Source organism: Geotrypetes seraphini, chromosome 1 (assembly GCF_902459505.1).
Source record: "Geotrypetes seraphini chromosome 1, aGeoSer1.1, whole genome shotgun sequence".
NCBI lineage: Eukaryota > Metazoa > Chordata > Amphibia > Gymnophiona > Dermophiidae > Geotrypetes > Geotrypetes seraphini.
The window spans coordinates 389,116,036-389,130,390 of NC_047084.1; the positions used below are offsets into that span (position 1 = coordinate 389,116,036).

The 14,355-nt window shown below is 41.6% G+C and overlaps 1 protein-coding gene across 6 annotated transcripts in view; it reads left to right on the top strand.

Moving 5' to 3' along the window:
* TSTD2 (thiosulfate sulfurtransferase like domain containing 2) overlaps nucleotides 1-14,355 on the top strand; it is a 99,777-nt gene that overhangs the window by 70,635 nt on the left and 14,787 nt on the right. For 2 of the 6 annotated variants that reach the window (XR_004536673.1, XM_033917069.1), the window contains exon 10: nucleotides 6,553-6,735. Coding sequence is in view for 5 of the 6 variants with exons in the window: in XM_033917069.1 (XP_033772960.1) it covers nucleotides 6,553-6,735 (183 nt within the window). In the remaining variant the exon portion in view is untranslated. Of the gene's footprint in view, nucleotides 1-3,117; nucleotides 4,549-6,552; nucleotides 9,831-14,355 lie in introns of those variants that run through there. The other 4 variants (XM_033917088.1, XM_033917080.1, XM_033917060.1 and 1 more) reach the window with 3 other exon arrangements.

Below are 14,355 nucleotides of genomic sequence, written 5' to 3' on the forward strand. Positions count from 1 at the left end.
TACTGTGGACTGTAAACGTGCTTTGGCTTTCTACTTGCAACGCACTAAGCCACACAGATCTGCTCCTCAACTTTTTGTCTCCTTTGATCCAAACAAGTTGGGACATCCAGTTTCCAAGCACACCATCTCCAACTGATTGACGGCTTGCATCTCTTTCTGCTATGCTCAGACTGGACTGCATCTACAGTGTTGAGTCACAGCCCATAAAATCAGAGCCATGGTGGCATCAGTAGCTTTCCTTACATCTACTCCTATTGAGGAAATCTGCAAAGCTGCCACTTGGTCCTCTGTTCATACTTTCACCTCTCATTATTGTCTGGATTCTTTTTCTAGACGGGATGGCCATTTCAGCCAGGCAGTTTTACAAAAATTTATTCTCCTAAATTGCCAACACTCCTACCATCACATTCTAGTTAGCTTGGAAGTCACCCACATGTGAGAATATGCTGCCTGCTTGTCCTGGGATAAAGCACAGTTACTTACTGTAACAGGTGTTATCCAGGGACAGCAGGCAGATATTCTCACAACCCACCCACCTCCCCTGGTTGGCTTCTTAGCTAGCTATCTGAACTGAGGAGACGCCTCGTGTGCCCTAAGTTGGGCGGGAAGGCACTTGCGCATGCGTGGTGCGGCAGTCACAAACTTTCTAAAAGTTTTACAAGCAAGTCTGCTTGCGAGGCTGTCCGCATCCGGGTTCCGTGGATGACATCACTCGCATGTAAGAACAGCTCCCTACTGTCCCTGGATAACAACTATTATGATAAGTAACTGTGCTTTATGGGGGGTGTCATTTGGGCAGCGGAGAGGCAGAGTATGTATGCACATACTTTACCCTTGCATTTACATTTTCTTTGAAGCAAATATAGATATGTTCATCTGCATTTCTGTGTTATTGAAGCTTGATTTTAATCTTATCTTGCAAATAGATCTTTTGAGATCCACTGTACATCTATCTTCTCTGTTAGGCCACTTCTATTTGGTGTCCCCCCAGGGTTCCATATTGGACCCAATTCTCTTTATTATATTTCTCTCCGGAGGTCACGTGATGCTGTAAGCTGGGGCAGACGCGTCTTGCCTGAGCTCCTGGGTCCCGAGTCTTAAAAAATTCATTTCGCCCCCACTGCAGCGCTTGCGGACCCCTTGGGACCTCGTCCATTGTACTGCCAAAGTACATGGACAAATATTTTCAATCACCGGAGCATCAATGACGACGTGCACTACCAAAAAAGACCGTGATCACCCAGTGGTCGTCTCTGACAAAATGGCGTCGGGATCTACAGCTGCGGTCAGCCAACTCTCGCCGGAGGCCCTGCGGGACATCACATCGGCAGTCTCCCTGGCGATACAGCCGGGCCTTGACCAATTATCGTAACAGGTGCAGCGGCTGGAGACCATGATCACGGACACCACACGCCGCACTATAGAATTAGAATCCCGCATATCCCACATCAAGGACACCCAGGGGACCCAGCAACAATCTCTAAAAGAGGTACAAGAGCTGACACGTGTACATGCAGAGTGGCTGGAAGATATGGAAAACAGGTCCCGCAGGTCTAATTTACATTTTCTGGGTATACCAGAAACAGTAGCGGGACCTGCTCTCCTGCAGACCCTAGAGACGTAGCTGCGGGATAATTTTCCCATGCGGGAGGATCTAGGCCCCTTATGCCTTGAACAGGCTCATCACTTGGGCAGGGAACAAAATCGGGAGGCCCGCCCGTGGATGATTATTGCCAAGCTGCTCAATTATAATCACAAGGTTGAAATTCTGCGTAAATACAAGCAATTGAGAGATTCCTTGAAATTTGGGGATAATGAAGTCCATACTTTTCAGGACTACTCAGCAGCGCTGACGGAAAAGTGAAAATTGTTTTATCCACTGTGCTCTACTCTGGCGGATAAAAAGATAGGATGGGGGGGATTGAGGAGCTGGGCTGGAAGAGTTTCAAGAGGGTCTCACTATCAGGTCCTGGCCAGTCCTACCGTTGCAACTGGAGCCTAATGGAGGGTCAAGTATGACAGAGCTAAGATGGGAGCTTGGTGCCAAATTACTACTAGTGAGACAACTGGAGGAGAGAGAAGAAAAAAAAACAGAAAACAAGCAAGCTGGGTTGGATGAAGACTGAGCACCAATTGCTGCTAGTGAGATAAGAGCAAAGAGGGGTTAGACAATTATTTTCAGCTTAACAGCTTAATAGGTGTTAGTTTCATGTGAAACTTGGTTAGAGGTAGACAATAGTTTCTAGTGAGGGATCGTATAGCATCAGAGTTCAGTCTTTTTTTTTTTCTTCTTCTTTTTTGTTCCAAGTGCTGCTGGGATATCAGGAGGCAGAGTTCGTCTCCCATACCATCCCGATTCAGTGAGGAGGTGTGCTGAGGCGTCGGGCAGCTCCCGTTGGTAGTGGAGCTGTTCTGAAGCAGGAGATTCAAGTTTAGAGCCCTGCTAGGGATGACGGGAGGCAGAGTTCGTCTCCCACACCGTCCCGATTCAGATCCCTGCAGTGAGGAGGTGTGCTGAGGCATCGGGCAGCTCACATTGGTAGTGGAGCTGTTCTGAAGCAGGAGATTCAAGTTTAGAGCCCTGCTAGGGATGTCAGGAGGCAGAGTTCGTCTCCCACACCGTCCCGATTATAGTTTTCCGATACAGTCATGCAAGCTGTTATTATATTTTCCCAACAGTCTATGTCGTTAGCCACAACTATGCGCATTATGTCCTGGAATGTATCTGGTATCACGTCCCCTATTAAGCGAACAAAAATTTTGAATCAGTTAAAGAACCATAAAGTGGACATAGCTTATCTCCAGGAAAACCGATTGACTGATCTAGAACATTCAAAATTGGGCAGATCCTGGGTGGGCGCTGTCTTTGTGACCTCCTCGCCATAAAAGAAAGTGATGCGATGGAAGGGGCCATTTTAGACCCCATGGCTGTGCCCCTGTTGGTAAAAATCAGAATCAAATTGAAAATAATTCATACCCAATGCTATTTTAGCAAGATCTAACAAAAACTGAATCCGGGTATCTGATAGTTCTTGAGCTTGTAATTCAATCTTAAGTTTAGAGCCCTGCTAGGGATATCTATAGCGCTTTTGACATTTATATTTTTTTGCATTTCAGATTTTTTGAGCAGTGCTATGGTTATTACCTGTCTTCAGAATCAAGTTCCTTTTTCTGGCGGGGTCTCCTGAAGCAGACACCGAAACGGGGCCGCGTTGGGACCCCACATAGCTTTTGCTATTTGAATCAAGTCAAGCTTTTAAGCTAAGTTGAAAGTATTAGTGGCAACCTGAATTGCAAGAAAGTTTCTTTTGACCTATTTGCATACAGTAGTTTCAATTAAGTAATCAAGTGTTACAAACTTAGTTGATACACTTTTACACCTTTGAGCTGGTCTCGCTTTTAACATTGATTAAGCAATGATTGGAAGACAAACTCTTTTCCCAAGAGGGGGTAACCTCTCCCTCTTCAGAGTTTTATTTCTCTGAGCTAAGTTTTTGTATAGCGAGCCCTCCTCTTAGGCTGTGTATATTATTGAGTCAGTCTGTTTTTTCTTATAACTACGTATACAGTATGCAAATGATATACAGATTCTCACACCTCTTGATAAATTATCTTCACAAACTATAGTTGCAATTCCTTCAAAATTAGATTGGTTACTTGCTAACCATATGAAACTTAACCCTACCAAATCTGATTCAATTACCATACTTTTCTCTCTGGATCTTCCCTACCATCCTTTCTTTCCCTATGCATCCATGGAGTCAAAATCACTCTCAGGGACTCTGTTAAAATCCATGGAGCAACACTTAACTGAGCAGTCCTAAAAGCTGTCCAGGCTGGGTTTGGTTTGTGGGTCCCAGCCTCGGTCAGGACCTACATAACTTTTTTTTTTCCATACCCTCTGATGCAGCCCTCCTTTGTCTGCCCCCTCTTCCCTGCGGGCATGGTCATAACCCCCAACCCCTCTTGGTCTAGATCATTGTCTTTCAAACGGGTGTGCCCCGAAAAGATTCCGGGTGTGCCACAAGATTCCAGAATTTTACTTTATTTTTAAAAATGTCTATAGTATAAATGTTATATTTATTGTTCTTCACTTATTGAAATTATTTTAAAATGAATAAAGATTATTTAAAAAAAAAAAAAGTTTTCTACATAAGTATACACTAGAATAGATGACATGTATATCACGTAAGCAAGAGTCTGTCAACGTTATGAGCGTCTGTGTGCATAAGGATACATCTGCCCAGACAAGCATCATTCTTTGACGTGATTATTTTTTATACAGTAGTTATCTTAACTTGAGCAGCAAAGCAATCAAGGCTTTGTTGCAGTCTGGATCTTCTTATCTTTGTGAACTTGGATTTTCAGCTCTGATAGAAATTAAATTGAAAAAAAGAGAACGACTGCAGATGGTGGATGATGAAAGGTGTGTTTGCTTGACTATTGAGCTGTGTTTTGAGTTAATTTGTACTCAAAAAACAAGCTCATCCATCACATTAATTAGCAATTCTATTCTATCTACTTTAATTTCACTGTTGTTACATTTACCCATACATAGCTTAATTAACTTTAAATAAATTACTCTCAAATTTAATTTTTTGTTGTTTTTGCTATTTTATAATTTCAATTATAATGTGCCATGAAAAACATTTGCTCTGTTTAGTGTGTTGGAGCGAAAAAAAGTTTGAGAGACACTGGTCTAGATCAGGGGTGCCCATACTTTTTTGACTCGCGAGCTACTTTTAAAATGACCAAGTCAAAATGATCTACCATCAATAAAATTTTAAAAAAACACAACGCACACTGTACGCATAGAATTGTTAATTATCATTCCTATTCCGGGGTTTTTTCAAAGAGGTCAAAGCAGATGACTCTATGCACTGTCACCTCAGTAACAACCATACAAAAATAGACAAATACCCACCCCTCCCTTTTTACTAAACCACAATAGCATTTTTTAGCGCAGGGAGCTGCGCTGAATGCCCAGCGCTGCTCTCGACGCTCATAGACTCCCTGCGCTAAAAACCACTATTGCGGTTTAGTAAAAGGGGACCATATTGTAAAATATAGACAGCAGATATAAATTCAGACACATTTTGATCACTAAATTTAAAATAAAATAATTTTTCCTACCTTGTCTGGTGATTTCATGAGTCTCTGGTTGCACTTTCTTCTTCTGACTGTGCATCCAATCTTTCTTTCAGCCTGTATGCTTCCTCTCCTCCACACCTCATTCCCTCCCCAAACTTTTTCTTCCTCTCTCCCTTTCTCTTCCTCTCTTTCTTTCTCTTTTTATGCCCCCTTTCTTTTTTTCTGTTTCTCTTCTTTCCTTCTGTCTCCCTGCCTGCCCCCTTTCTTTCTTTCTCCCTGCCCTTCCCCAAGCCACTGCCGCTGCCATCGGGGAACAGGACCCAAATGCCACCAACGGATAACAGGACCCGACACCGATGGCGCCCCATGCTTTCTCTGCTTCGGGCCGATCAATCTTCCTCTCCCCGACGTCAGTTCTACCGTTGGAGAGGAAGTTCCACCCAGCCAGGCAGCAATTGGCTGGCCCGAACTTCCTCTCCGACGGCAGAATTGACGTCGGGGAGAGGAAGATTGATTGGCCCGATAGATCGCCAAGGCAAAGTGAGTCCTGGATGATCGACTCACTTTGCCTTGGCGAGCTACCAGTTGATCGCGATCGACCTATTGGGCACCCCTGGTCTAGATAGATCCCACCAGGCCTACCTGATATCCATTGTGGTCCAGTGGGGGCAGCAGTGAAGCCCAATCGCTCCTGCACTTTGTGACTGCCTTTACTAAATGCTTCTATTATGATTTTCTCAAAAAACAAAAAAAGATGTTTGACAAACAGGCAAAACAAGCTTACAAGCTCCATTCAAACTTGTTACAGATAATCATTATAGAGCTTTCTGTCAGGACTCGCATATTCTCCAGTGACCAGCCCCACCAAATTAGCCCCTGCTATGTAGTGCTGGTGCCTAGACATGGCTCAGCATTGAATATCTGGGGCTAATTCTAAATGCAGCTGTCAATATGCTAATTTATCTTATTCATATTCATTGTGAATATTCTGAAAATCCAACTAGCTGTAGGATCCTCAGGGCAGGATTGGGAAGCCCTGGAATAAGGGTGGATTTTGGTTTTCAGCCCTATCCTGGAGGCACACCTCACTAGTTTGCTTTTGAGGATAACCATTATCAACTTTTCAAAATGATAGGGGGTGCTAAATTCAAATCACATTGCCCCTCATTAGACACATTGATGGAGTTTGCTCAATATTGGGGGTGCTCAAGCTGTCACTTATGATCATTATGACTATGCATGAGATAAACCTGCATACATGGAGATTAGTGCATTGTGCACACAGTTATACCATATGTCATACAGATATTCTGGAAATATGAGAGGGTGTTGAAAACCAGTGGCTAGTGTGTACCTGCATTTGTATATGTAAGTTTGTCTATTTAAATTTATGAATTATTTTGTCTTAACTGAAAATGATTTAACAGTCATGATCAAAGATTTTTGTTTTCTTTTGTTTAGAATGTAAATACTGTGGTGTTGCATGGGACCAGTATAAACTCTGTTCCACTCAACACTGCTGCCAGCTTGTCCTGACATGTTCCATGTGTCAAGGGAGAGGCCTCACAGCCTGCTGCTCAGTGTGTCAGAAGAAAGACCAGAAGTTGGCCTTAAGCCCTTCAACACAGACATTTAAGGAGCAATGTGAGTGCACTGATAAGCGGCAGAGAGCACCAGTTGAACCCATTTAAGGAAGTGATCTGAAAGCACAAGCCAAGCTAAGAACTTTCGGTGCTGATTATGGTTTTAAAGGCAGATAGATCTGCTTTAAAATGCTAAACTCAATGGTGATGCCAGGGTTAGTTTTATTTAATTATATTTCTGATAATTCCACTTTGTAAAACCTTTTTACTTCTTACTGTACCATTTGGCTTTTATCAGACAGCTGTAATATGGAGCTTTACGGTACATTCCAGTTTTAGATTATTGTTCCCTCACATGACATAAGTCCTGCAGGGACCTTCAGTAGCCATGGGTGTAGGCTACTGCTGCCTGATCAGAACTGTCCTTTGGACAGTTCCCAAGTAAAGTGCAACTTAGACTTCCTCATAATGTTACATGTACCACCTCAGTGGCACTCGGAACCTCAGCTCTAGCTGGAAGCTGATCACAATTCCTGTTGCCTGACCACCAAGGAGCATACAAAACAGTTCTGGAAGGGTTGAGAAAAACTTCGACTGGGAGGCTAGACACAGGAATCTTTAGAATGAAATTCTGATATCTTATGGCAGCCAGAGTCCATTTCTTGAAGATAAAGGTCCAGTTCTGGTTTTGTTTCCATTATAGACATGTAGCAAGATGAGTATCAAATAGTACTGCCATGGAAGTTAGAAAACCAGGACTGGCTGCATACTTTAGCACATGGCATTTTGGATGTACAAAAACTGACTGACTGTACCTCTATCTGTATAGTTTAATTAATTATTAAGCAAAAATAAAGTTTGTGAAAAGATGACACAGGATTAGGCAGTACTCCTGGGTCCCAAGCCTGAATCAGGCTATCTTCCACTTATTCTATAGAAGCTCATCTATAAGCATTTACGTGAACAGCTCTCTCTTCTGCTGGTCATTTCATTATAATAAATAGTTTGACTGGAAAAGTCAAACTTTACTGATTGTATACAAATTCCAGCAGCAGAAGGCTGTTTTTGCTGAACTGGCGTTCAGCAGGCCTAGTACAGAGTGCATATCTAATCACACCACAGAAATAAAGGGCATTTTAGCAATGGGTTTTCAGAGCACTCCTGAGGCCAAGTACTATCATTTCAGCTAGGAGCACCACAGTGGCATATTGTTCCTGGCAGAAGGCTATGGTGGTCTGTGTGTCTCCATATCCTGTAGCATTTTGAGAGAGATGTGGTGGACAGGGCATTTCATGCAGAGTTGTCTTACACCTCTTCTGCAGTAGCTGCTCATTTCTCTCCCTGGTAATTGAAAAACAGTAATCCCACCTTCCTTGCATTACCTCTGTGTTTTTCTGGTCAAGTCCAAGTATTTTCAGGATGTCACTGATCATGCAGTAAACCTGCATCAGTCATATCACCCTCGTATTTTGATCTTTGGAAGGGCAGTAGGAATGGGAGGAGACTAGAGCTGAGATTCAGATGGTGATTAAACATAGTGACGCTTCAGACTGACTACAAAGCCAAGCTGTGTAGGAGAAAGCAGTCACAAAGGGTCAGTATGTCCAGTCACTACAGGAATGATCAAAGTAGTATTCCATAATAGGGACTTGTGTCCTTTGTCAACACATACTGTGGTTATAGGCCAAAATTTGAAAATTTTCCCCCACTGTATTGGTTCAGGCTATAATATTAGCTTATCTGGATTATGCCAACTCTCTTTATGCTGGTTTGAGTAAAGGTAATTTGAAGAGATTACAACTCATCTAGAATATGGCGGCCAAAATAATTTTTAATAAAAATAAATACGATCATGTCTTTCTATTATTGAGGGCTTTACATTGGCTCCTGATGTATTGGAGAGTTCAGTTTAAGTGTGTAAATATTATTTTTAAGAGCCTATATGGGATTTTTTCCCCCATTGTTTCCTCTTTCTTTTAACTCATGTCGTATTCAGTCTACAAGATATATACACAAATATAAATTACAATTTCCATCTATTAAAGGGATTAAAACATTAGGTAAATTTTCACATTCATTGGTATTCATAATGGTGAAAATCTGGAATAACCTTCCTACAGATATTAGAACTCTTTCTTCATTGATGCATCTTTGAAAAACCCTAAAAACGTATCTGTTTATGAAATATCTCACAGATAACTGATAAAATCCTTAGTTAATAAGTATATTGTTTTTTACTGTTCTACTGTTTTTTGCTGCCTATCAATCTCTTAAAGTTTGTCTTTGTTAACTAGATCGAGTCCCTTTGGTGAATGACCTGGTATACAAGACTAAGGATTAGATTAGATTAGATTAGATAAACAGGAAAAAAAAAGCTGAAGTAATATTGCACCAAACAGCCAGTGATTTTTGTTATGGATGCTTTGCCTAGATTTCTTCTGTACTTAACAGGAGGGGAAATGGATTCTCTGTTTTTAAACAGAACAACTTGTCCTCATAAGCTTTTCATATGTTCTGATTTTAACAAGTATAATTGAATTAACATATAAATACACTGTAAAAATGATTTTATAATCATGTGTTTAATGTCAGATTCAAAAACGTTATTGGCATGACAATTTGTACTGGTCCTTCCAAAGGAATACATAAAGTGGTTAAAAAATTCAGTAGTGCCACTACAAGATGGAGGGGGAATGGCAAAAAAAACAACCCATTTTTTTCTTTAGCAAAGCAGTTTGCTTCTGTACGGACTTGTTTATAAAAAGAAGCTCCATGATCTTTATAGCTCTTTGGTTAAAAGGATTGTGTCTGAAACTTATATAAAACAAAACACACATGCTCATACACGTTAGAATTGCCCATGCCTTGCCGTTAAAAGTGTTCTTTTCTTTAAACATTTCACTGTCAATTCTTCTTAATCTTACTGCAATGCAAATTTAAGTGTATTAGGGATGGTAAGCTGAACCATAGGGCTGTCTATCTATGCTCACAAGCATACTGCAGAAGATGTCAATCGCAGCTGTTCAGCTCCTTCTCCTTTTCCATGGTGTCTGCTGCCCTCTTCAGTTCTTCCTTCTGTAGGCAAATATGAAGATATCTTGCTGATCTATTACGGTTATTTCTTTATTGTTTTCGGGTTCCTTTATTTGCAGTTTTTTATGCTAATGCAAGGAGTTTAAGTAACAAAATAGGGGAACTAGAAGCCATGGCCAATGCAGAGGACATAGACATCATTGGAATCTCTGAAACGTGGTGGAATGAGGAAAACAAATGGGATACAGCACTGCCGGGGTACAAGCTCTATCGCCGGGATAGGTCAGGTCAGAAAGGAGGAGGAATAGCCCTATACGTAAAAGAAAGCATACATTCGACAAGAATGGACACAGCGGAGATGATCAACAAACTGGAATCGCTATGGGTTAAAATACCGGGTAGGAAAGGGCATGAAATAAAGATGGGCCTATACTATCGTCCACCCGGGCAAACCGGAGATAGCGATAAAGAAATGGATGCCGAGATGAAGCGAGAATGCAAAAGCGGTTACACAGTTGTTATGGGAGACTTCAACTATCCTGGGATAGACTGGAGTCTTGGAAGCTCAAGATGCGCTAGGGAGACAGAATTCCTGGAGGCTATACAAGATTGCTTCATGGAGCAGCTTGTTAGAGAACCGACGAGAGGAAATGCCACTCTGGATTTAATCCTAAATGGACTAAGGGGACCTGCAAAGGAAGTGAAAGTAGTGGGACCGTTGGGAAACAGTGATCATAATATGATCAAGTTCAAGGTTGAAGTAGGCATACCGAACGGAAAGAGAACCATAGCGACATCTTTCAACTTCAGGAAAGGAAACTATGAAGCAATGAGGGAAATGGTAAGGAAGAAACTTAGGAACACTTCCAAAAAATGGCAAACAGTAGAACATGCCTGGTCTTTTTTCAAAGACACGGTGAGCGAGGCACAAAATCTGCACATCCCCAGATTCAGAAAGGGGTGCAAAAAGGGTCGAACAAAAGACCCAGTATGGATGACTAAAATAGTGAAGGAAGCGATAGGCAATAAGAAAAATTCATTCAGGAAATGGAAAAAGGACAAAACTGAAGGGAACCATAAGGAGCACAGGAAGTATCAAAAAGAATGTCACCGTGTGGTTCGAAAAGCCAAAAGAGAGTATGAAGAGAGGCTAGCCAGGGAGGCACGAAATTTCAAACCGTTCTTCAGATATGTTAAAGGGAAACAGCCAGCTAGGGAGGAGGTGGGACCGCTGGACGAAGGAGACAAGAAGGGAGCGGTGAAGGAGGAGAAAGAAGTCGCAGAAAGACTCAACATGTTCTTCTCGTCTGTATTTACAAACGAAGACACAACCTACATACCGGAACCTGAACAAATCTTCAATGGAAATCAAGCAGAAAAATTAACATCCATGGAAGTGAGCCTTGATGATGTACATAGGCAGATAGAAAAACTTAAAACTGACAAATCCCCGGGTCCGGACGGAATCCATCCCAGGGTTCTGAAGGAATTAAAGGAGGAGATAGCGAAACTACTGCAGCAAATTTGCAACCTATCCTTGAAAACAGGCATGATCCCGGAGGATTGGAAGATAGCCAATGTCACGCCCATCTTTAAAAAGGGATCAAGAGGTGACCCGGGAAACTACAGACCAGTGAGTTTGACCTCGGTTCCGGGGAAACTGGCGGAAACACTGATTAAAGAACACATCGATGAACATCTGGAAAGAAACGAACTTTTGAAAACAACCCAACATGGTTTCTGCAGGGGGAGATCGTGCCTAACGAACTTATTGCACTTCTTCGAAGGTATTAACAAACGGATGGACAGAGGAGACCCCATAGACATTATATACCTTGATTTCCAAAAAGCCTTTGACAAGGTGCCTCACGAACGTCTACTCCGGAAACTGAAGAACCATGGAGTGGACGGAGACGTACATAGATGGATCAGAAACTGGTTGGCGGGTAGGAAACAGAGGGTAGGGGTGAAAGGCCACTACTCGGACTGGATGAGGGTCACGAGTGGTGTTCCGCAGGGCTCAGTGCTCGGGCCGCTGTTATTTAATATATTCATAAATGATCTAGAAACAGGCACGAAGTGTGAGATAATAAAATTTGCGGACGATACAAAACTATTTAGTGGAGCTGGGACTAAAGAGGAATGTGAAGAATTGCAAAGGGACTTGAACAAATTGGGGGAATGGGCGGCGAGATGGCAGATGAAGTTCAACGTTGAGAAATGTAAAGTATTGCATGTTGGAAACAGAAACCCGAGGTACAACTATACGATGGGAGGGATATTATTGAATGAGAGCAACCAAGAAAGGGACTTGGGGGTAATGGTGGACATGACAATGAAGCCGACGGCACAGTGCGCAACAGCCGCTAAGAAAGCAAATAGAATGCTAGGCATAATCAAGAAGGGTATTACAACAAGGACAAAAGAAGTTATCCTGCCATTGTATCGGGCGATGGTGCGCCCGCATCTGGAATACTGCGTCCAATATTGGTCTCCGTACCTTAGGAAGGATATGGCGTTACTCGAGAGGGTTCAGAGGAGAGCGACACGCTTGATAAAAGGGATGGAAAACCTCTCATACGCTGAGAGATTGGAGAAACTGGGTCTCTTTTCCCTGGAGAAGAGGAGACTTAGAGGGGATATGATAGAGACTTATAAGATCATGAAGGGCATAGAGAGAGTAGAGAAGGACAGATTCTTCAAACTTTCGAAAAATAAAAGAACAAGAGGACACTTGGAAAAGTTGAAAGGGGACAGATTTAAAACGAATGCTAGGAAGTTCTTCTTTACCCAACGAGTGGTGGACACCTGGAATGCGCTTCCAGAGGGCGTAATAGGGCAGAGTACAGTACAGGGGTTTAAGAAAGGATTGGACATTTTCCTGCTGGAAAAGGGGATAGAAGGGTATAGATAGAGGATTACTGCACAGGTCCTGGACCTGTTGGGCCACCGCGTGTGCGGACTGCTGGGCACGATGGACCTCTGGTCTGACCCAGCAGAGGCATTGCTTATGTTCTTATGTTCTTATGTTCTTATGTTCTTATGTTCTTATGCAGCTTCAAGGACTTCTGTGCCTGCTTGGAGAGGAGAAAACATTTAATCTGCAGCTGGCAGGTGTATCCTTCAGGGACTTGTACAGCCAGTCTGCTGAAGATTTGTGGAGTTGAGGGTTCCAGGCCCAGTACTTGCTCACTTCCTTGATTTGTTCAAGAGCTTGAGCACAGATTCTCTTTAGCCAGGGATGAGTAAAGGTGATTTTTTTTTTGGCATTTTGCATCTTTTGCTGATTTGTTTGGTGATTCCTGAAACCAAGCTGAGTTGAACCGAGGCTTTGGCGTCTTCAAATAAGGAGAGAAACTTTATATTTGTTGGACTGGGACGCCATGAATATTGAACAGAGATGGTTCATTTTATAAAGCTAAGTATTTTTGAACTATTAAGCCAAGTGTTTTGAATTATCCTATGCAATCGCCACTATTGCTTTTTGTCCTGGCTGACTATCGTGGGGGCTGTTACTGTGAACTTTATTGAGATCATTGCCATTTTGAAAGATATATAGATTAAATTAATATTTGATTTGTTTCCACTTAATTTTTTTTTTTTTTAATTTATAACCTTTTAAATTTAATCAAGCATACATAACTTGAAAAAGATCGGAAACAATCAAGCAAGCAAACAAAAAGAAATCACCTAATTATACAATCAGATGTAATGAAAACATTAACTAATATTTAGTCCACAATTTTAGGGATCAAGAAAGGAAATTTTCACAATTAGAAATATAACTCTTACTAAAGTAACGGCCTAGGTAACCCTAACTACAGCCGGATGGTAGGTCATTTATCATTGGACTAAGATTCCAACCTTTCTTTTGGTCCAATAAAATCTAAAAGCTGTTTGGGCTCAAAAAAAAGGAAATTCTTACTCTGATAGGTAATATAACATTTTGCTGGAAATTTAACCAAAAAAGTAGCCCCAAGAGCTAGAAGCGAAGGAAGGAATTCTTGGCCCTAAGGCCAAGAGTCCTAGCTCTTGTTTCCACTTAATTTACGTTCACTAAACACATACACACGTGTAAACCTGATGATGATGTGTGGTTAATACCTTATAAAAGCTTTTCTGAAGAGGTATATACCTAGTTTATTGAGCAATAGAGTTTTTTCCATTTGGAGATTTGCTCTTTAGAGCTCAGAAACCTCACATTGAGGGCAAGATTCTCAAAACTTTAATGCCGTCACTAAACTGTTCTCCGGCGGTTTAGCCTGCATGCATTTTAGCAGTGGATTATCAAAACGGATCATCTCTGTCGTTAGCAAGGTTTCTAGCAGTCTCAAGTTTCAAGTTTATTATCGATTTGATTAATCGGTTATTCAAAATTCTAAGCGATGTACAAAGCAATAAAATAGTAAATTACAGGAATCGAGGGGAAACAAACCAAATAAATACAACTGACTTGACAAAACATATGATACAAAAGGAAAAAATGGGGAAAGAAATACAAGTTAATGATAGTAAATAAGACGAGTAAGGGGAAAAACAATAGGCAAGGGGAAAGCAGTAAGCTTCAAGGATATTAAGAACTAAGCTTCAGTTGATGCACTTAATCTAATTTTCTAGTTGTCAAATGCATCTTTAAAAAGAAAGCATT